This window comes from Ischnura elegans, chromosome 7 (assembly GCF_921293095.1).
Source record: "Ischnura elegans chromosome 7, ioIscEleg1.1, whole genome shotgun sequence".
Taxonomy (NCBI): domain Eukaryota; kingdom Metazoa; phylum Arthropoda; class Insecta; order Odonata; family Coenagrionidae; genus Ischnura; species Ischnura elegans.
This window is the reverse complement of record NC_060252.1, coordinates 36,501,588-36,524,746: the sequence shown is the minus strand read 5'-3', so window position 1 is coordinate 36,524,746 and position 23,159 is coordinate 36,501,588. Positions and strand designations below refer to the sequence as shown.

Sequence of the window (23,159 nt, the reverse complement as noted above, 5' to 3'; positions counted from 1 at the left end):
AGAAGACCGGTTCATTCCTTGCCTGACAAAGCTCGCAATGAATCCACATTGATGTCAACGTGTGAGATGGACTAGTGGTTAAGGCGAAGACTTACCACGGCAGAAATCCCAAGTCGGCAGTTCGAACCTCTGCGGATCAATTTTTTTCAGTTACATAGTATAGCAGTAACATTTTTTTCCACTTTAACTCATATTAACTTAATTAAAAACTGCTGCCGTATTAAAATTTTGAATAGAGAAAATTTTCTTTTTGCTTTCCGCGGATATAATTTACGTTTTTACCGAAATATCAGTGCACCAATAATATGGAAAATATTTCAATCAGGTAAACCGCTCCATCAAGTCCTTTTTCGTATTACCCGAATATTCTATCGTTTTCAATAATATGTAGACACTCACGAGACCCGCTTAATTGTGGGGCCGGGTCGGAGTAAACTTGGAAGGTTGGCACATGAAGCAACCTGCATTCGTTGCCCTCGCGGCGAGCCGGCGAGGACGGACACGGACGCGACTGAGCAACTGAACCTGGAGTCAAACTCCAGAAGCAAGTGCCCAATCGAAATTAAGATTAGCGGATGGAATGTATTGAGGTAGTTCGCGTCCCCACAGACGTTGGGCTGTCTGTGTGTTTTCTTTCGTTCTCCGTGGCGAGGTTTTTCCTGTCTTTGGATTCATATTCGGACTCACCGTTCACCTCTCATCACTACCTACGTGGCTCCGTGGTGGAGTGGGTCTATACTGAGTGCTGTAATTTCGTTAAAATTCTTGCGAAGGATCGAGTCGGACGTAATCATACGTTTTTCCATTTTTATAAGATGTATTCTTAATATCAACATAATCTATGCAGGTGGCTGAAGAAAAAATCAGCAATGAATTTTTAGACGAATAAAGGTATTAAATTAATGACTCTAATTTGATATTAGTGACAGGTAGAAAAAAATTAGTATTTTAACTCTTTCACTTAAATATCCTACGTCCATAAGTACTTTTCATATAATACCGAATGAATATTATCCATATTTCCAACTTTTAAATAAATTTTAAGTTATCATACCGAAATATTGATATTTATTGGGAAATCTATTGCCCTTGCCTTCGGATTTCATTCCTGGCAACTTAAAAGAAACACCACGGCCGGCTCATTTCTCTCACCTAAATGCATCAAATCTAATCACGGGTGAGCATTATTAATAAGTTTGAAGATGTGGATGCATCAATTTTGGCCATTAGCGTATTATATTAACAGTATATCTTCATCATTTTAATACACCTCCTATTATTGCTATTAATACCCATCAAGCCGCCTTAATAGGCGAACGGCGGGAAGAATTGGAACACCAGCCGCTTCCATATAAAAATGCCTTTACCGCGCGGGTGAAAAACGAATTCTCACACCTATCCGTTCGGCAAAATACCTCTCTTAATTTGTTGTTTCTTTCGGACCCAGAAATGTAGTGGCCTTCTAATATCATGTTCTCAGTGTCACTGTTAAAGATATCCATTCTCATTTGCTCAAGCAATATAAGCTTCGCTCTTAGTCTTCGGGTCTCGTGCAGCTGCTAACCTAATGCGCTAAACATATATGTAAAGCTTCCTGAACACCCGTGGTAGTTTTTGACTAATCTCACAGTTTGTCTTTGTGTATTATTAAGTTAAACAATTAAGTCTTCCTACACCGCATCCCATATCCTCGTTGCATATTTAAGATATGGTCGGACGATTGCGTAATAGAACCTCTCTTTTCATTTATCGTCCGAAAATCTTCTCTTATTACGCTTGACGAATGCTAACTTCTTCAGGGCTCTTAAAAAATATTTGTTTTTGTGTGTTCCCAGCAATAGGTTCGAAGAAATCGTAACTCCTAGATACTTCACTTCATTTGTTGCCTTTTCGTTTACCCCAAAAAATGCCCGAAATTAAATATTCCGTTTTGGTTTTACAGATGACTATATTCCAATTTTTAAGGCAAAAATGTTTACCCTGTGATCACATATACCGTCTATGAAATCAATCTGTTTTATCATCTTAGGACGGCGTGCTGATCAATGATCTAATTTTTATTTTCTCTAGCAAGCTTATCTACTACTTGTGCAAGTGAGTGATTTATTAGTGCGTTTACTAAGATTTCGGATATTTATATATTCCTTGATTTAGGGTTTAGAGTGTAAAAATCCAAAATTATAGACGTGGGATTGAAAAAGTAAATGCAGACACTTGATTTCCTAATCGGAAAATAATATTGTTTCGTTGATTAATTGAGCACCAAAAACTATCTAATTTAATATAAGTTAAGGCGCTGTGTATTTTAACTGCTAGAAAATTCCACCACCTATTCCATCGCGTCGATCGCAATTGTAGATGTTATACACTGAAGGTAAAACTTCGCTGTCGCTTATATCCTTCGTAAGTTAATTCTCTGTTACTATGACCATGTCTACGTCCTGAAATATTTACTCCATTTTAGCACTCTCGTTTATAACGCTATGACAATAAATTGCGACAAAGTTAATGTCATATTTTTTTGCCTTTCGGTTGGTTCTTTTGTTCGCTAATGTGTATAAATGAGTGTATCACTCTGAATGTTCTAATTAATTTAGATATAATCGCTTTCTGTGGAGTAGGACCTTTGGAATTATCGTTATTTACTGGGAATTACTTCTCCTAAGTTTACTTCATGTGATGTAAGGATTTTCGCAATGTGGACTACTTCGGAGGCTACATTTAGTTAGATGGCTTTAATCGTTTAAAAAATTCACTACTGAATTTTTCTCGAGACACCTGCATAGATTATGTTGATATTAAGAATACTTCTTTTAAAACGTGAAAAAAGGTATGATTACGTCCGACTCGATCCTTCGCAAGAATTTTAACGAAATTACAGCACTCAGTATAGACCCACTCCACCACGGAGCCACGTAGGTAGTGATGAGAGGTGAACGGTGAGTCCGAATATGAATCCAAAGACAGGAAAAACCTCGCCACGGAGAACGAAAGAAAACACACAGACAGCCCAACGTCTGTGGGGACGCGAACTACCTCAATACATTCCATCCGCTAATCTTAATTTCGATTGGGCACTTGCTTCTGGAGTTTGACTCCAGGTTCAGTTGCTCAGTCGCGTCCGTGTCCGTCCTCGCCGGCTCGCCGCGAGGGCAACGAATGCAGGTTGCTTCATGTGCCAACCTTCCAAGTTTACTCCGACCCGGCCCCACAATTAAGCGGGTCTCGTGAGTGTCTACATATTATTGAAAACGATAGAATATTCGGGTAATACGAAAAAGGACTTGATGGAGCGGTTTACATGATTGAAATATTTTCCATATTATTGGTGCACTGATATTTCGGTAAAAACGTAAATTATATCCGCGGAAAGCAAAAAGAAAATTTTCTCTATTCAAAATTTTAATACGGCAGCAGTTTTTAATTAAGTTAATATGAGTTAAAGTGGAAAAAAATGTTACTGCTATACTATGTAACTGAAAAAAATTGATCCGCAGAGGTTCGAACTGCCGACTTGGGATTGCTGCCGTGGTAAGTCTTCCCCTTAACCACTAGTCCATCTCACACGTTGACTTCAATGTGGATTCATTGCGAGCTTTGTCAGGCAAGGAATGAACCGGTCTTCTAGTGTCACTAAATCAAGCTGATTTTAAACACTCACTGGCAATATTTACTGTGATATTGCGGCGGATATTTTATATGTATGTTATATTCGCTATCGCTGATCGAATAGCTTCAGCGTTAATTGTAGAACAATATACTTCGACGGATCGGCCAACTTACGAGATAAGGTAAATTGACGTTCTGAACGTAGATGTATTATCTAGCAGATGCTGCATAAATTATTTGGTATTAAACATTGTACATATTCCGCATACATTTCCCTTTAACGATGTTGTTATAAAAATACTACGGGAGGTGGGAATGCTGTTCAAATTTCCCTCCCACTGGTACAATAGAAAATGCCGAAACTCGATTTCCAAACTGCGGCGAAAGTGGCGCCGCTCCATTTGTTGCAATACTTTTGAATCCGACTGTACCTGAAGCTGCTGTAAGCGAAACCGGTCGTAAAATAAATATAAAATTTGTGGAAATTGCTCCTGCTTCTTCATTATGTTCCGTTTCCACTCCATCTTGCCTGAAACCTCAGATTATATTAGTTACAAAATTTGCCACGTTAAAATTATTTTATTAAAATATATTTTTTTTTTACCTCTGTGGAGGGGGCTGTCCCCCCAACTCCCCTTTCCGCTTCGCCACTGCACACTACAGTCCCACATTGCATTCCTGTGAACAGTTAGTAGTGGCAGCTGGGTACTTTTAGGACCCATCGCTGCTTCCTTCCCTTTCGTTTCCTATCCTTCTGCCATGGAGCAAATGACCTCGACTGCCTGTCGGTCTCCTTCTCCACATGCCAACTCAGTGATATTAAAAAGTGATACAGTTATTTTGCGGAAGAGATTATGAGAATGAGCGTGGCGCATACGAATGTTACAATTAAGAATTCTCCAGTGGGCTTCTAGGTGAGTTGTCACTCACTGCACATTAAACTTTAAGCAGTCGCATCCGGTCTATATGACCTGAGAGGTTTTTTTATGAATTAAACTGACAGTGAGTTTAATATTTTTGCAATTTGGGTTCCATGTCGTAATCTCATGACGTAATTTTTTTCTTTTTTCGATGCTATATTTATGGATGCAATCATTATGTATCGTAATGTAGCGTAATGACCCGACGCGAGTGTTTGTGTCTTCAAAAATACCGCTCTGTTACTCGTCGCGAACGGTATATATCTAAATAAATTTTTCATACGAACATAGTACGTGTGAATTATCTGTAAAACTATGCATAAAGGCACTGAATCATCTTGGAAACAATATAAAATCCTTTAAATAGTTTCATTTTTTTGCTCCTTTAAACCCAAATATATTTCATATCATGTAACTTTAAAGGTTAAAATTATTGGTCAATATGACCCAACGTGAGTAGTTTCGAAACTTTATCTCACGCGACGACTAAAGGGTAAAAATGGGTTTCCAAATGTCAAAACCGGCGTCGCTGAAAATTTCATGGAGAAATAAGCTCTAAATAAGGCTATTCACCGTTATTTGCAAACATTCCACAGAGAAAAAATTAATTCGCCTTGACCAGGATTCGAACTCAGCTCCCCCGAATTTCGGAGGAGTACTTTAACTAGTTAAGCTAAATATTTAGTTCATACCGCACAATATGGATCACGGTGCATTTGCGGACTCGGCCGGAAAATGGGGGATCCGGCTTCGAACCTCGCTCTAGGCGAACGATTTTTTCTCTACGGAATTTTCTAACATTTTGTGCATTGCGGGTGACTCCGTAAATTTATCACAGAGGCTAGTTAAGTGCACCCCTGTCCAGTTAAGTCCACATATTTTCACGGGGAAGAATAGTGTCTCGGTAGCTTAGCTGGCTAAAGCTTTCGACCGGATATCGGGGGATCCAGTTTCCTATACCGGTCATGGCGAATGATTTTTTTCCTCTGCGGAATTTTCGCAAAATTCGTGTATTGCGGGTAACTCTGTTGTATTCATCACCGCGCCTAGTCCCGGTAAACTTAAATTATTAACCGATTAGTTACATTCATAATTATATAATCTATCAAATTCATAAATATTGGATCATATATTTGTCGATAACAGTTACTAAAATGTATTTATTGAGAATAAATGGATGGCTTTGCACTTGTCTCCGCGTTGGAGATATTTTTTAAATCCGACAAAAACTAGTTCAAACTGGCAAAATTAATACCATTTTGTTTCCGGGAAGGACCGGGACCTCATCTACGCAGTCCCCTTGGTTATGCAACCACGTTCTAGAATGGGGAATACGCTTTAGAATGCCCGAAGGAGAAGAAATTCTGTGGCCAAAAGGAGGAGTCTGTATTCAGCGGTCGCGGACGCAATTATATTTTATGACTTTATTGGCGAAAGGGTAATGATTGACTTTGGCAAGAATGTTACTGAAACCATGCGATGAGGAAGTATGCAACACATTCTGTTGAGAAACTCATGTTTCAATTTGGCCTGTCCTCTTTAGACCTGCGCCTCAGTGGAGGACTTTGGTCTTAATCGATCATTTCACCCATAAAATTTATTAAAAAAAAGACCGCACTTCCAAGAGCTTATTGGCTTTAGCGGATCCCTTACTGTCCATTTCAATGCGTTCATTTGCCAATTTTTCTCGATTGTGAAATGAGGTTAAGTTTATAAAAAAATGGGAGACGGCGAAGTGAGAAGTTTGAGTTTTATTTATCCTAGAGCTTGGCACTCCCTATTGTCTCAACACTGTAAATCGCTGTAAACTGTGCCAAAGGAGTTGTATTCAATGATGTTCTATTGCTATTCCATTCCTCCTTACTCAAACTCCATACCCCGAACCCTCACTCTCCTTCACCTGGCGACGTGGTGTGATTCACAGGCAGACCATACCCATCTCCCAAGCATTCAGCAACTTAATAATTTTCCCTCCTACTTACTCCAGCCGCCCAACTCAACCTCAACCCTACTGTCTTAAATTGTCAATATGATGAGGAATGCACTTTGCATTTCTGATTCTCGGACTCGTGGAAAAAACCGACGACCTCACCCCAATCTTTCGGAATTAAGTTGATGACGTCACTAACGTCATGCCGAGGCAGTTTCCGCTTCTCAGCTATTTGTGGGCTTCGTGCAACGACCTAGCTTGGCCCGTAGTTGTTTGCACTATTTTGACTCATCACTTTCTTCAATGAACTATTTGTGGCATAAAAATCGACGATCTTAACCCTTTTGGAGGTAATTTGATGGGTTCAAGAATGCATGCTCCTATTATACACTCTAAGTGTCTTTTCCCTTCTCACAACCTTCCCCCATATTTTGCCACTGTCATCTACATCCACATACTACCCCGCAAGCCGGATCAATAGGCACGTGGCAGAGGTTGTAAGGACACTGGTCGTTCACAAATTGAAAGGATATGTTCTAAAGAAATCACGCCCATCATTTATTAAAGTCCTTTACTGTTTGTGAGAAAAACGAATTCACCTATCCGAAAAAACCTATCCTTTCGGCAAAATATCTCACTTAATTTATAGTTTCTGTCTGGCCTAGGAATATGGTGGTGTTCTAATGTGATGTTCTCTATGCCTCTCTTAAAGGTATCTATTCTCAATTGCACAAGTAGTCTAAGCCTAGCGCGTAGCCTCCAAGTCTCTAGCAGCTTCCAGACTAATTTGTTTAACGTCTGTGAAATACTTTCTGTGCGGCCGTACCTGTTTTATCCTTCACCCGAACCATCCCTGTGTATTTCTGAGTGGGTGGTTCGTGTATCTACCCCAGATGATGCCGCACCGCAATAAAACCGGTCGTGTGAAATCAAATATGTGAAATTGACAACGTTATTTCTATTAGAAATGAAACTATATATTTGCAAATGAAAATGTGAAAGTATATGCCTGAAACTGTGATTCTCCGAGTCGCTCTGATGGATATCCAATCTCAATTGCTCAAGCAATCCAACTCTAGCGCGTAGCGTCCGAGTCTCCAGCGGCTCCCTGCCTAACTTGTTTAACATTTGTGAAACGCTCTCTGGGCGCCTGTGGAAATGTTTATCCTTCCACCCCCACTACACGGATGCATTTATGAATTGGTATTTCCTGTATCTGCTTACCCCAGGATGATATCGCATCGCGACGAAACCGGTTGTGTGAAATTAAATATTTGACATCAACAAAGTTATGTTGTTGAACATCAAATTATATGTTTGCAAACGGAAATGTATGAGCATGAGCCTGGAACTATTATTGATTTTATCATTTGACGTTTCTTTTGCCGTGAATCAAGATTATTTCACTTACCGCCTCCTCAAAATATTGCTCTGTCCATTTGTCTTGCTGATTTTTTCCAATCAGATTAACGCGAGACAAATGTATCGTTAAAGGTTTGATGAAAGAAAGTAAATAAATATTCGGAACGAATTCAGCAGATCGACACCGATAGCAGAGGGCTGCTTTGCTCATGTGCAAGAGGAAAGTTCCATATCACAGAATCCTGTTTTTTGCCATGAGAATAATTGAGGCTCGTGACTGCTTCGCCTTCGGTTGCATCCGGCACCCAAATTCAAGCGACAAGTAAACGGTCTCAATCATGTTAGCTGCGTTGGGAGTGGAAGGCAGTCGTCACCCCAGGCTCTGAACCCAGTTATCTGAAACAGTAATCGCTGGGCAATGAGAGCCCAAATCAATAACTACGCCCAAAATATTTAATTACGTGTTCATGACTGGGCAGATAAGTAGAATTAATAAATTAGTCATCTCCGAGCAGGGAAAGCCTCGGAGAACATAATCTTAAATTGTTGTCTTCTTTCAAACGTGATTCTGCTTACTACTGCCCGATGAAGTGATCAAAGATGTTAATTTAAGAAACATTCTTTCGTTATATTATTATCTGAAAGATTTCTTAATTTTTCTTGGAAAGTTTTTCAATCGTTATTCATATACCGATATAAAATATTCCTTAGGAAACGGTGTGAGATTCCGCAATCGACTTACAGGAAAATTTGTATCACACTTCATTAGACTGCATGTTAAAACTGCATTGAATAACTCCACAGAAAAAAATAAAATTCGGATTTAAGTTAATTTTTTGTGCGTTATAATAATAATGAATTTGTGACAACAATTTATCACAATTTCCATTGACTGAGGAATGAAATTCTTTCTGCTGTTTCACATTTTCCAAGAACGTTAAGTACATTGGAAGAAACCGTAGATTAGCTCAATGTGTTATTGCAAAACGATGATAAACCTCCAAAATAATGGAAAAAATGAACACATATAATTTTCCAAAGCAGAGATGAGATGCGTAAATATTTTTGTCTTTGGAAATCCAATTACTAGGCTGTATAAATACACTTGAGGTCAAAAAAAGGCATCAGCTTGTAAGAAAATCATTTATTGGTAAATGTGTACATGGCATAAAATGGTAATGGCACGTTGATGGTCGTTTCGTATTCAAGTTTTTATCCTGAAACGGGATAACGACGCCATGCCTCGCTGGAATGTAAGTAAAACTTAAAGATCTCCTTTGGTGCGTTTTCCTGCGGGTAACCTGAAGCCTTTGGACGGCTAAACAATTTTCGAATCTTCTTTGGGTTTTTACTAAGAATAAGAGCCAAGACTAGCTCATTCTCCGCTAGCAATGGCTATTCACCCATATCAAGAAATATTTCCTGATATTTAGGTACGCTCGATTTAGTTGATCACAAGTTTTCACGATAATATGGTAAAGGAACATTCTTAATGTTGCATAGTTATCATCTCCTCCTTCAGGATTGATGGATTTAATGATGAAAATATTTCTGCAATCGCAGTCCTCTAATGAGAGGATTGCAAGAACAATGCAGTCCGTATTCACAATGTAACCGTTTGCTATTATATCACGATAAAGCAGTAGTAACTCGACAAATATCACTTTTATAATGAGCATCACATTTGTAGAAGAATAAATCAAGTAGTTTGCATTTCTTCATCTCTTGCATAACACTTCGTTTTTGTGCAATGTTCATATCACACATGTTTTACGTCCACTGAAGTCTCATTTCCCTCCTAGAAAGAAAAAAACTAATGGACATAGTTAAAATTACTACGGGGATGGGAAATGTAATCGTCGCCTTAGTTTTTCCAATCACAGTCCTTTTAGGAACTATGTTTCACCTTACTGACTTTAATACAACTTATAAACGCCTGAAAGTCCTCAGGCTCATCATTTTGCACTGGTTCATTGCACTTGATTGCACATTCAGCAGAAAATACACTGAGCATCTCCTTGGCCTGAATTGAAATACGAGGGGAAATGCCAGTATTGCGGGCGCCACTTGGAATAGAAAAAAAACATTTTAGACACCATTGAATCATACAAACTACGGGGAGGAGTTTATTGCTAACCCTACGAGTAAAATATCTTGCGTTCGTGGTGTATGGTTTCAGCGTAGGATTTTTGATGTTATATACTCCAACTCTTCCATTTCTGCCCAAGTTCCGCACTTCAAAAAAGTCACCAGCATCCAAAGTCATCATCGACAAATTTGATGGGCAAATTTAAGTTGATGAAAACCATCTACTGACAGGTTCTGAACTTTCGTTGGGTCGAAATCTAAATTTCCTCCCCAAAGATGGTTTCCTAAGTCATTCGAAAAATCTTAGTCTGATATTTCATTTCTTATGAAGTACTCATTGAAATGACGTATTCCTTTCTCACTCCGCAAGTATCCGTTTTCGTCCCCTCGGAACAGTCGTGCACATTAATGAATTCACAGCAGTGCCATCTATGAACAGTCGGAGTACTTCCTCATCCGCATTCTGCCAACCATAGTGTCTCCATCTTTGCATTCGTTTTGCTCTTCACCCTTGAGGAACCCCTGGCGTCTCTTGCTGCTTTCAGACGCCGTCGGCAGGCGCCGCCACTGCTGCTGGCTCGTTCTTGTCCGTTGTCTTCTTGCTCGGGAACTCGCCGCTATGTAAAGGACCAAGAAGATATTTTTTAATAATTTTAAAAATAATTTTTATTACTACGCACAAAAAATTACATTTCAATTGAGAATGTAGAGTAATTTTAGCCAGCCTTGAAGGCGAACCTGGCTAACGTCTAGTTATAATTTTGGATGAATTAAACTTGAACTTTGTATTTCCACCCTTTTAAGACCGAACAACCTTACGAACTGATTGTTATATTTTTTTCATAAACCATTTATTTTACAACTAATTAAGAGATATTATGAAAGAAAGCCCGAAAAAAAGTTTTAAATGCGTTTTCAACAATGTTCCCAAATGGGAACACGCCAAAAAATGCTGCTAGTGCTTGAAAAATAAATATAGACTTGGCCAAAAAACTAAGTTTTAACAACGTAATACGCACTGATCTTTTGAATTGATGAGCATTTTTCGCCTGAGAGCGAGTGTGGAGGAAAATATCGAATAAACTGCTTACTCACTACAGGGGTGATGAAAATAACCAATTTTGAAAAGGTATAATAACCGACCGATGTATAGTATATATTGATCGTTTTATACCCTTAAATTGCGTTAATATTACTGTTGCGGCAATGAAATGGTTGGAAATGGACGTGAGTGACTGAGTGGTGCCCCAGAAGGGGATGGACCCCGTTTGGGGTGCCCGGGCAGGGGATTGTATTGTAAGGAGTACCTCGGAAGGGGAAGGGAGAGGAGACAGTGTTATGAAAGGGACGACTGCACAAGAGGGCAGTCACAAGAGAGCGACGGTCGGTGGAAGGTGCATATTCTACACCATACGAAAAATTCAAAAACACTTGTAACGACGAAATTAAACAACTAAATACAGTCCATTTTTTAATCTAAAAACATTTCATTTATGTTGATATGCCGAAGGTGCAACAATTACGTTAAAGTGAATCGCATGACTTGTGTATACCTTGTATACTCAAGTCTTACGATTCCCTTTAAAAAATGATACCATACCATCAGGGGGGATTCAGGATTTTGTTCTGGGGGGGGGGGGGTCACAAGCAAGGCCGTAACCAGGATTTTGTTCTGGGGGGGGGGGGGGTACAAAAGATCATTCGAGAAGGAATTATAATGAATGTTTAAATGACATATCGTGAAAAGATTATTCACTGTATTTCGTCATAAGTATAATGTCAAAGAGTTTTCCTCGAAGATAAATAGCGACTGAACATTTTTGAATGGATAAAATTTTAACCATGAAGGATTTTAAAAAATTGTTATTCTTTGTTTTTTATTTCATTTCTTATGTTTAAATCATCACGTGACTGAGGTCAAACTAAGCAAGTATTACTGATTCTTATTTTTTCACCCTTTTACTATTGAAATAATTTGTAAGGTATCTAAAAAATTCTGGGACGGCAGAACGAGTATGTTATTATAAATTCACAATGTAAATTGTTAAAAGTAAAAATACTATGGTGGCTACATATTGCCAGTCAAATGAAAGTAGGATGTATATGTTCTAAACTGATTTAAAAAGGAATTAATTTTTGAATAGATACTGTTTTTTCGGTTTCTGAGGCCACCATTGTCCATTTTTAGTTATCAGTTTATTTCTATTTTAATTGGCTTTGGGAGAGTCTTTTTTAAACTTTATTTCCGCCAATTAGTAGCCCTACCCTATTTTGCTGAATGCTCCCAGTCAAATAGTCAATTAGGCATGAATTTGAATGATATTTTATGGACTGGACACGCACAGGCGATGTCTCGAATGGATTGCGGGATTTTAAAGCTTTCTAATATTTATTATACTTAACTAACAGATATAAATTATGCATCAAATGAGAGTGCCCACAGTTTCGTTTGTTCGCAACAATGCGCATGCGCGCTCAATGTTTCCGCCTCAATTCCTTCGAGAGCTCTAGTAGCAAAGATGGCGACTAGTTAACCGAAAGTTTTTTGTTTAACAGTTTGCAAAGAAGGAATCTATAGTAACCGCGTAGCGTGCGTTCCGTATTATGTCCGGCTTTGATCCTCCAATAATAATAACATCTGTGCCTCCACTACCAGCTGAAACATGATTGAAGCAGCTGTTGCTGCAATTACTACTCGAAAGACGCTAATCATCTTTTGGGAAGAACTCGCACATTGTATTAACGTGCGCCGTGTCACGAATGGTTCTCACATTGAACACTTGCGGGCTTTTTTGTGAAACTGTTTAACACTAGAACCGCTGAACTTTCCAACCCCACCAAAACCGCGGCATGGGACTTTTTAGTCCCATTGACAAAATACATTGATCCTGTCATGTTTAAGTATAATTGACGGTTTTTTTTGTGGTTTGTGTGAACAAAACACGTGTTTAGGTAATGTTTAAAACGTTTTATTATGTATAACTTGGAATACAGTAAACTTATTTTGACGTGTTGGTTGCAAGCTCAGACCTGTAGACGCGCCGGGCAGAGGTGACGCGGTCGGCGCTGCGTGAGTAGGCGGCCGGCGCAGTGCACCCTTCTGCGCTTCTAACTGGTAGAATAACGGTATCTGTGCATCGATCCCCTTCGTAATAAACTTTTATTATGCTAAACACAAAATAAGTGTACAGAAAGAAACTGAAATTGTATGTTTTCCCCATTTGAGACAAAAAAAGTCCTATCCCGCGGTTCTAGGTAAATCGTCATTTTTCTCGCAAACCAAACATTGTACAATATTTTCAATATAACCATTCGAAAGAGCATAAAAATGAGTATAAGTCAGTAAATTTTAAAGGGATCAAATCACTAGTACATGAATGGTAAACATTTGCAAAGGGCGATGGGACAAAAAAGTCCCGTCCGCGGTTCTAGTATTAAGTTACTCTTCCATTTGGTATATGATTTAAATATAACCGTAAAATTAGTGTAATAACTGTTAGAAATCTTTAAAACCCCAATTCTCATTTTGAAACTCCCGGTATTTTAAAGTAAGCATTCAATGAACGTTCTCTGGTTGCAAACTGGGTCAGGATAATTCCGTGATGGACATTTTTTTTCAATTATTTGATTTACTCTGCGTGGTATATCCTATGAGGGCATGGGCAAAATGGACTCATTAATAATATTATCAGGAAAAGAAGAGCTTAAATGGACACTTGAAGCTTGTGAGTGGAAGGGCTTCATATCATGAATGAAAAACACAGTCGTTACTTCAAAAATTTAATTCAAAATGACTACCGGTTTCGTACGTCACGTCATTATAAAGTACATAGATCGTGGAAGAAACGAAGTGTTTTTAATTGCTAGGAGAAGTGCTTTTTGCGATTGGAACAAAGAGATGTAGCCCAAAATCCAAGTGATTTTGGTTCTTTAAGTGACTCGAAAGCGTGCCTGCATCTACTATTTGCGTCATTCGTGTTGATTCCAGTCCCTAGAGTGTTTTTGGCCTTATAATTATCAAAGCTGCGAAACACTTTCTATTCTATCGCAGCATTTTATAGAAAAAATTCGAACTTTCCACCGAAGTATTTCCAAGACTCCTAACGCCCGTGGCAACGCGGAAATGTGGTCTAACCACTGCAAATTAGCTAACCTCTTTCATTTTACTTTTTTCTCTTTTGAGAGCAGAAGATTTTCATTAAACTTGTAGAAAATGAAGTTTGCAGTGAGAAATAATGTAGTAAGTGCTGAATGTAACCTTGTAGTAAGGATATGACTTAAGGCAGCACTACCTTTTCTAATTTTAGCTGATTGATTCAATTCTTGTTTTTTGAACCAGTTAAGTTTAGCACGATGCTATTTTTCATAGATTACATAGCTTCTTCATATTTTTCATAAATTGTTCAATCAAAATTGTCGACTGAAATTACTTGCATAATGCGTGAATCCTCTATGAAATTACACGTACAGAATTGAGTTAAAAAAAATGTTTTACTAATAAATTATGACAGAGTTCACAAATATTCTCTTAAAATGAAATGTAGTTTTATGGCTTCATCTTTATTTCAACTTCAATTTCCGAAAATCAAGCTTACTTCATCACTTCAAATTGCATAAAAATACTAAAATGGTGAAATGTTTAGTGAAACTTGAAGTAATACACTTATAATACGATGCTTTCAATCCACAATCTAGTAAGTAATGTCGCATAACATTGACCTTTCATTGATCACCTCTCTTCCAATTTTTAACACAGGTTAAATCTTAGGCAATGAAATCTTTATTTTATTATCAAATCCGGTTCATGTAGACTAGTGTAGTACATTGTACATTACTAAGAAAGTACATTTTTTATTTTCTAAATTGAAAATGTTACAGAAGAGGTCGCAGGTTCAAGTCTCTCCTGGGTAGGTTGTCCGTATCCAGGGCATGAATGTTCGGGTAAGTATATTTAAGTGTTTACTTTTTGAAAACGGTAAATGTAATGGGAAAGTGCTGTTTTCGGTGAAAATATGCTTGAAAATATTTTTAATAGAATATTTCATTCGCTACAACTAGTTTTTTTGCTGGGCAGGTCTCTAGCTCGCATCTAGTGATTAAAAATTCAGTTTTGTCAGCTTGATCATAAGTCTTCCAGTGGGTGCGAGAACTATTCGTAGGTCTGGCTCTCTTTCCGCCGGGAGGGACAGATCAGGTGAAAAACCTTTATGATTGCCTTCCGACCCTTTCCTCTACGCTTGGAGGCAGGAGAACTGCCATCCAGGTTTGTGGAACGAATAATAAGAGACTCGACATTTTTAGCTATCCTAGATCTATAAAATAAGAATTTTATTGAGGTTTATTTTTATTGCCTGTTACATTCGATACCATGTTCCTAGAAAATTCTTTAACATTTACCCGATTCAAGTTAGACTAACACATTGTATTGAGGATACTTGGGAAAAAGTATAGAGAGAAACCCGGCGTCGGCATTACCCTGCTCTTAGCGATAGACGCCAAGGGAATCCCAGTTAAACGTCTCTTCCTACGGATGGCGTTATGCGCTTGAAGTGTCCTCCGCACAACATATAAGCAGGGATCCATTCACATAAAATTGTCTTCCACAGCCGAGATTCGAACTCAGGCCCACGGGAGGAGAATGCGTCGTAACCTGCAAGGGGACGACGTAAGACACATTCTCCTCCCCGATAATGGCTGCCTAGTCAGCCGAAACACCGATTTGGGAGAGTTAAAATTCAATTTTAATTGGCTTTCGGGATTGTATTTCTAAATTTTACACCAACTTCTTGGAAAAGAGAAAGAAAAGGGCTGTTATAAAAAAATTATATACATATATTTTTGTTATAAAAATATTAAAAAGTCTCTTGATTCCTGCTCCCCATCACATTGATAATATAACTTACCCTTTGAAGATGATTAGCTTTGCTATGTCCCTGAAGGGCGCCTCGACCAGCAGATACAGCAGCAAGGCGAAGAAGAAGACAAACACAATCTCTCCAGCACTCAACAGGAACTGTAACGAAAATTTTTTGGTTTTCATCTACTTTCATCTTGCCATGTTTTCAGGGAACGTTTTAATTGGTTAGGATATTCCCTATCCTTTTTACCGGGATGTTTTAACGTTGCGTCATCATGCAGACTATCTTTCGTATGGTTGCTACCGTTAAGGCCTGTATTCTGACATTAGCTCATATAAGTTAACGTATAAACGCGAAAATGAACGCCAAAATGCACCGTGTAACAACCAAACTTCTGCGACTGCATGAAAAATGATATGGAACCTGTTCTAATTTGAATCATGCATTCGCATATGTTCCGGTCCGGTTAAAAAAATCAGGCATTAACTAAAAAAATTCGAGGGTTGCCCAGGAATTTATGCACCACATTTTTTTCCCAGTCGTCAACTACCAGGATCCGGTACAGAAAGACTTAATCCGCAAACTTAATAAAATACAAAAGAAGGCTGCGCGGTTCGTCAAAAACTGCTACAAGAGTACAGGCAGCGTTACCCAGATGTTAAGCGAATTAGGCTAGGAGCCGCTGGAGACTCGGAGGCTGTGCGCTAGCCTTAGATTGTTTGAACAATTGAGAATTGATATCTTTAAGAGCGACACGGAGAATATAGCATCAGAGCCCCACTATATTTCCGGGTCCGACAGAAGCGATAAATTAAGAGAGATATATTGTCGAATGGTTAGAAATGCGAATTCCTTTTTCTCCCGAACCAATTAAGGACTTTAACAAATGCCGGTCGTAATTTCTTTTTAGCGTTTCCATTTTATGTGCAAATGGCTGGTCTGACACCCCCTGCCAGAAGCCTTTTAGGCGACTTGCGGGGTAGCATGTAGATGTAGATGCACAATGGTGCGTTTTCGAAACGTTACATATGCATTATCTGAAGTTTCATGAATGCGCATGCAAATCTTCTGGCTCTTCCGATTTATAGCATAGCCGTAGGACCGTTTCAAAATGGCGTCTATAAGTGATTTACGTAACAAGTAGAGTGCTGCCATCCAATTTCTCATAGAAGAGAAAGAAACTATGGGAAATATTCGCAATCGTTTGAGAAAATACTATGGAGAATCTCCTGTCAACAGGAGTACATTTAATCCCTGGGCTCAGAGGACAGCAAAAGGCCATTTGGCGCTGCTCCAAGATTTATAGCGTTCGGGGAGACTATCCGCCGGTGTCACACCTGGCATGTTGCAGCAATTAATACGCATTACGACTCGGCAGTTAGCGCTAAATCCCTTAATCAGCAGAGGAAATTGATGCTACCAGCGACCTCGTCACCATACCAGCCCTAGGTATCTTTTGATTCAACACGATAACGCCCGGCCCCACGCAAGTTTGAGGACTGCTGAACACATGGCAAAAGAGGGCTGGACAGTGTCACCCCATCCACTTCACTGCCCTGATCTGGCTTCCTCAGACTTCCACTTCTTTGGGCCACTAAAGGAAGCCATTCGTGGAGGACATTTTCAGGATGACGAGGAGGTGATTCACTCCGTGAAGAAATGGCTCCGTGGTCAGAAAAAGGATCGGTACCAACAAGGCACACACACCCTTGCTTCACGCTGCTTGACGACTATAGAAAGGGACGGAGATCACGTGGAAATTTGGGTGTGTAGCTGCAACATCATTCTTTCGCGTGTGTAATTCTCATTGCGTGCAATAAATAAACGTTAATAAAAAAATATGATGCATTAATTTCTGGGCAACCCTCGCAGTATCATTTGGCATTGATGGCTCTACAGGAAGTACCTAATTGACAAATATTCCGTCCAGGGCAGCTCTACGGATTCCTGTAACGCGCAAGCATTTCCACTGCGACAAGGTTTTAGCCCGACAGTAAGGGGAATATAAATATGTAGGGTAAAACAATAGTTTTCAATTAAAATTGATGCACTCACCATGTAGTAGTTGGTGATGTATTTAGGGTTTCGGTCACCTCCCAGCACGAACAGTTGGAAGATGAAGTGCACGAGGTAGGCGCAGTAAGTGAGTTTCCCCAGAATCACGAACGGAGTCCACTCAAGAATCCTCGATACGATAGCTGCAAAAGAAAGAAACAGTTAGTTTCCATAATAGAATATATAGAAAACCATAGTTAAAAATATAGCTTATAAGTACATTAAGCACAATTGGTGAGTTCCTATACATAACGATATCCTGTTTTTTTTTGTGTTAGAAGATACTCCAGCGTGTGATGGTATTCATTGCATTTGTTAGTTTTTGACGTTTACATAGCTTTAGTTTGTTTCCTACTGATCGTACAATTAAAATGTTTATGACTCTTAAAATTTATCTTATACCAATCTTACAGCTTTGGACGCAAGAGTCAGATGTTTTGCACGTCAACCTAAAGGTTGCAACTTCAAACCTGATTATTTCAGCACAGGAGTGCCTATGGTCAACTTTGTGTTTTTTGAATGCAAATAATATCATATAAAATTTAATAGACTAATTGTTATGATATATTACTGCTCGATATACATTAGTAGATGATTCGGTACGGTCTGCAGAAAGTCAAACATCGCACAGCCACTTTTTCCGTCCACTTTTCTCAGAAATTACTTAAGCGATAGCTTAATGATACCACGTAAATGATGGTTTTAGCTATTATAGTTTGGATCACCTGTATATTTTTCAGTCTCTTCGCACACAATTTTCTCTAACCACTACCGTTCCATTGAAGGTCCAATGCAGTATTAAATCTTTCCTGATATATTCCGAACGGAATGGGACGAAAAAATGGATGTGTACAAAGATGGAAAAAGGATGGGTATTTTTATCTGTGGAAATCCGTGAAATCGGAATTACTCTAGGCAACAGTAAGGGAGGACCTGCTGAATCAAAAATATCTTCAAAATATTTGGAAAATACTGACAGAAATATACCCGTAGCGAAATCTAAATTAACATTCTATAAAATAATAAAATATAATAAAAAGATAAAATTTACGAAATATTCTGAGGTCAAATGCATACTTTTACAGATAATTTGCAAGTACTGTCTCCGTAAATCAAATTTGTATTACAAACGCTCGCGACGAGTCGTAGAGCAGTATTCTTCAAGGCTGAAACACTCGCATCGGGTCAAAATGCTAAATTATGACACATAATGCACATATGCGGACACAAAAATGGCATGGAAAGAAAGTACTTGAAATGAAAAATGAAAATACATGGAACGGAAATGGCTAAAATATTTAACTGAATGAGAATTTAATTCATTAAAAAAAACCTATCGGGTCATATAGACCCGAAAACACTACTTGAGGATAAAAAAAACATACTTTCCATAGCACCCTTGCCCCAACTTCTCCTACAATTGATGCATGATCCATACCGATCCATATACGAGTTGCATGATCCATATCAATCTGGATTTCGGAAAAACTTCTCCACACAAAGAGCGCTACTCAAATCGACGGATTATGTACGTCGAGGAATTAATAAACGGATGGTTACAATTATGATTCTATTTGATTTCACCAATGCTTCTGATCTTCTTAATCACGCCAAACTTCTCCACTAATTGAAAACCCTTAACTTTCCCTATTCGTCACTTAACTGGTTTTACTCCTATCTAAAAGATCGTCAACAGGTAGTCAAGGATGCAATATGGGGATACATCGCAATGGACCACTGTCCATTTCGGGGTCCCCCAAGGGTCAGTTCTTGGTTCCCTCCTACCTTCCTTGTATATCCTTGATCAGCCCAAGTGTGTCATAAACTGTAAATACCTTTTATATGCTGATGACCTACAGATTTATCTTCACGGCCATTTGCATGAGCTGAATGATGCAATTTCCAAAGTCAATCAGGACGTTTAAGCCATCAATTCATGGGCTGTAGACAATAACTTTGTGCTTAACCCCAGAAAAACAAAGTCGATGTTATTCGGTACCTACCTGAAAACTATTCAAACATGTTCATTTTGTTTTTTTGCCAATGATTATTGTTGGTGATGCTGAAATGTCATATGCAAGCTCCGTTGGATTTAATTTGTTTCGGCAAAACCATGTTCAAGCCATCAGCAATAAGATTAACATGATCCTGTTTCAGCTAAAAGCTCATTAAAACCTTTTGCCCTTTCATTCCCGCAAACAACTTGTATCCTCGCTAATATTCCCCCATATTGATTACTGCTGTCTTGTGTGTCATGGCCCATTTGTAGATATTAACGCCCTGATTCAACGGCAATTAAATATGTGTGTCAGGTTCATTTATGATCTTAAAAAAGATGAACATATATCCCCTTATATCTCTAAGTTAGAATGGCATAAAGCTAAAACAAGGGGGGAGTACATGCTTGCCTCCTTTTATATAAACTTTTCAATTGTATACCTCCTGAATATGTAATGCAATTTTTTCAGTTCAAAGAGAAAATCGAAATGTTGCAACTCGAATGCCACCAGATTTTTTAATCGTCCCACTACATCGAATAACTACATTTAATAAATCCTTTTTTGTTGTTGGGACAAGGATATGGAATAGTACTCCTGAACTCATCAAAAACTCCTAATCACTGATGTCATTCAAAAATGTCCTGTTCAATAAAATGCTATCATAAGAAAAAAATTAATTTTACTGATATGCTTGTATTTTCTGTTACCATTATTATAGCATTAATTGCATGCATCCATTTTTTCTGTGTACCCGAGCTCTGATACTAATGTATATCTTATGTTCTTAGTGGACCAAGGGTCCAAGAACAATTAACATTTCTTTATCTTATCTCTATCTTTATCTTACAATCCTCTGCTCTGATTCCCTCACTCAGATATTCAACTCTTGGATCGTTTAGATAGGGGAGCATATAGCTCCAGACTATACGTGTATCTATATCTGCAGACTAGATGTGCATCTAAATCAGCATACTACCTCGAAGCCTATCACGTAGCCTTCGAATCTCTAGCGGCTCCCAGATTAATTCGTTTAAAAGTTGTATAACGCTTTCCGTTCGCTCCTTGTAGTTTCTGAGGATTCGCTCAACTCTCTTTTGTATTTTTATTTGCTTCACGCATTAATTTTGGTAATTATACAATGCGGATGAGTGGGTAGTTCCTTTCCCCTGGCCACCAGCCGAGAACTCGCAACTTTAATTGCTTCTATTTCCGCGCGGTAGAGAGATATATTATCGGCGTGACGATCGAGCATCCCAAAATAAATGTCCGCACAATGCGAGGCGCCCTAGAGGAGGGTGCCGCCTCTACATCCTGAATTTACGAAATCCACAGGCCTGTGGCTTTATAGACGAATGATTAAGGTCAAATGGATGGATCTTGTGAGTAATGCGGAAGTTCTAAGAAGAGTAGTTTTGAAAAAGCCCTGGGAAGTAGACGTAACAGTATAATCGGTCACATTATAAGATACGATGATCTAATGAAAATTATCATCTACATCTACACACTACCCCGCAATCCGCCTAAAAAGGCGTAGGTTAGGTGGGGTTTGGATACCAGCCGTCTACATATAAAAAGCAAATGCGCAAACAAAATTACGACTACCTTTTTTTTAAACTCCTTTATCGTTCGGGGGAAAAAAGAATTCCCATATCTATACGTTCGCCAAAATATCTCTCTTAATTTATCGCTTCTTTTGGACCTGGAAATCTAGTGGTGTTCTAATATGACGTTATCTATGTTGCTCTTTAAGACTATCTATTCTCAATTGCTCAACAATGTAAGCCTAGAGCGTAGCCTCCGAGTCTCTAGTGGCTCCCAGCCTAATTCACTTGGCATCTGGGTAACGCTTTCTGTACCCCCGTAGCAATTTTTGACGAATCGCGCCGCATTCCTTTGTATTTTATTCAGTTAACGGATTAAATCTTTCTAAACCGGATCCCATACGCTCAGTGCATATTCAAGGTGTGTTCGGATGAGTGTGAAATAGCACTTTTCTTGTACTTTCTCATCCGAAAATCTTCCCTCAATACGCTTGACGAATCCAAAGCTCTTCAGAGCTTTCCCACAAATATTCCTAATATGTGTTCCCCAAGATAGGCTCGGAGTTATCATAACTCTCAGACAGTGGCGCAGCGAGGGGGGGTTTTGGGGGATAAACCCCCCCCCCCCAGCGCTCAGAGAATTTTTTAAGTTTAATCCATTTTACTTATTTGGATCAGTATTACTTATAGAATAGTGTTAGGATTTATCAAATATCCCTCAGAAAGACGTAAAACTAGCCATTTTGAACAATTATTCTTAAAATTTTTCTGGAGAAGGGCCCCCGCAACTCCTGCTTACCGTGGTGGGTATGCAATACCCCCACGGTAAGCAGGTACCCCCACGGTAAGCAACACCCCCACTCTCGTAAGTATTAGTTGCGCCTAAAACCCCCCCTAGCCTTAATTCCTAGCTGCGCCCCTGCTCCCAGATACTTCACGTCGTCTGTTACCTTTGTAAAGGGAGGGCATGAGAAAGGAAGAAGGGTAGAGTTACCCCACGGTTGGGATGCATTAAGCAGACGATAAAGGCTTGAAATCAGAAGAATTATGCTAGTGATAAGAGTTTATCGGATAGTAGCATTGGGTGAAGAGCTGCATCACACTATTCTTAGGGTTGATGATTGATGGCAGGTTATGAATGACTGAAATCAGAATAATTATGTTAGTTTTAAGAGTTTAGCGGATAGTAGAATTGAGTCGAGAGCTGCATCACACTAATCTCAACATTGATGATCGATGGGGGGTGATGAATGATTGAAATCTGAAGAATTATGTTAGTTTTAAGAGATTAGTCGAAGAAGGAATTAAGTGGAGAGTTATTATACATCACACTTTTCCTAGGATTGATGATTGTTGATGGTGATTTAGATAGCTCCGCTTCACAAGCGCTCAACAATCGCCCACCGAATCAAATCCGCTCATATAGTAGCCCTATTAGTACTAGAGGAGCGGATTTGATTCGGTGGACGCGATTGTTGAGTGTATGTGCAGTGGATGTATCGATATGGTTTGGTCCGGGGTTGGGTCAATAATCCAAAACAACTTTTGGGTTGAATCGCTAAGTGAGCGATCTAGAAATGAAACACGTGTAAGTATGATTTCTCACGCCTTAACAACTCCACCCAACATAATAGCTCGTTAAATTCTCCTCTTTGGAGTATTTTCCGCTTGATTACTCTCTGTTTTTTGGGCAATTTTTGTACAGCGCTTGAAACCACTTAATTCGAGAGTGATTCTGCTTGCATGGCCATTTCTTTCGCCTGCAGCTCCTCTCGAAAGCGAACGTTTACGGCTCT

The 23,159-nt window shown here is 39.0% G+C and overlaps 1 protein-coding gene across 1 annotated transcript in view; it reads right to left on the bottom strand.

Moving 5' to 3' along the window:
* Positions 1-8,950: 8,950 nt before the first annotated feature.
* LOC124162455 (nose resistant to fluoxetine protein 6-like) overlaps positions 8,951-23,159 on the bottom strand; it is a 119,485-nt gene continuing 105,276 nt past the window's right edge. Inside the window, exons 11-13 of the mRNA XM_046538995.1 lie at positions 17,823-17,965; positions 15,813-15,922; positions 8,951-10,526 (exon numbers count right to left, since the gene is read on the bottom strand). Of these exons, the coding sequence (XP_046394951.1) occupies positions 10,451-10,526; positions 15,813-15,922; positions 17,823-17,965 (329 nt within the window). The 3' untranslated portion in view covers positions 8,951-10,450. The remainder of the gene's footprint in view (positions 10,527-15,812; positions 15,923-17,822; positions 17,966-23,159) is intronic.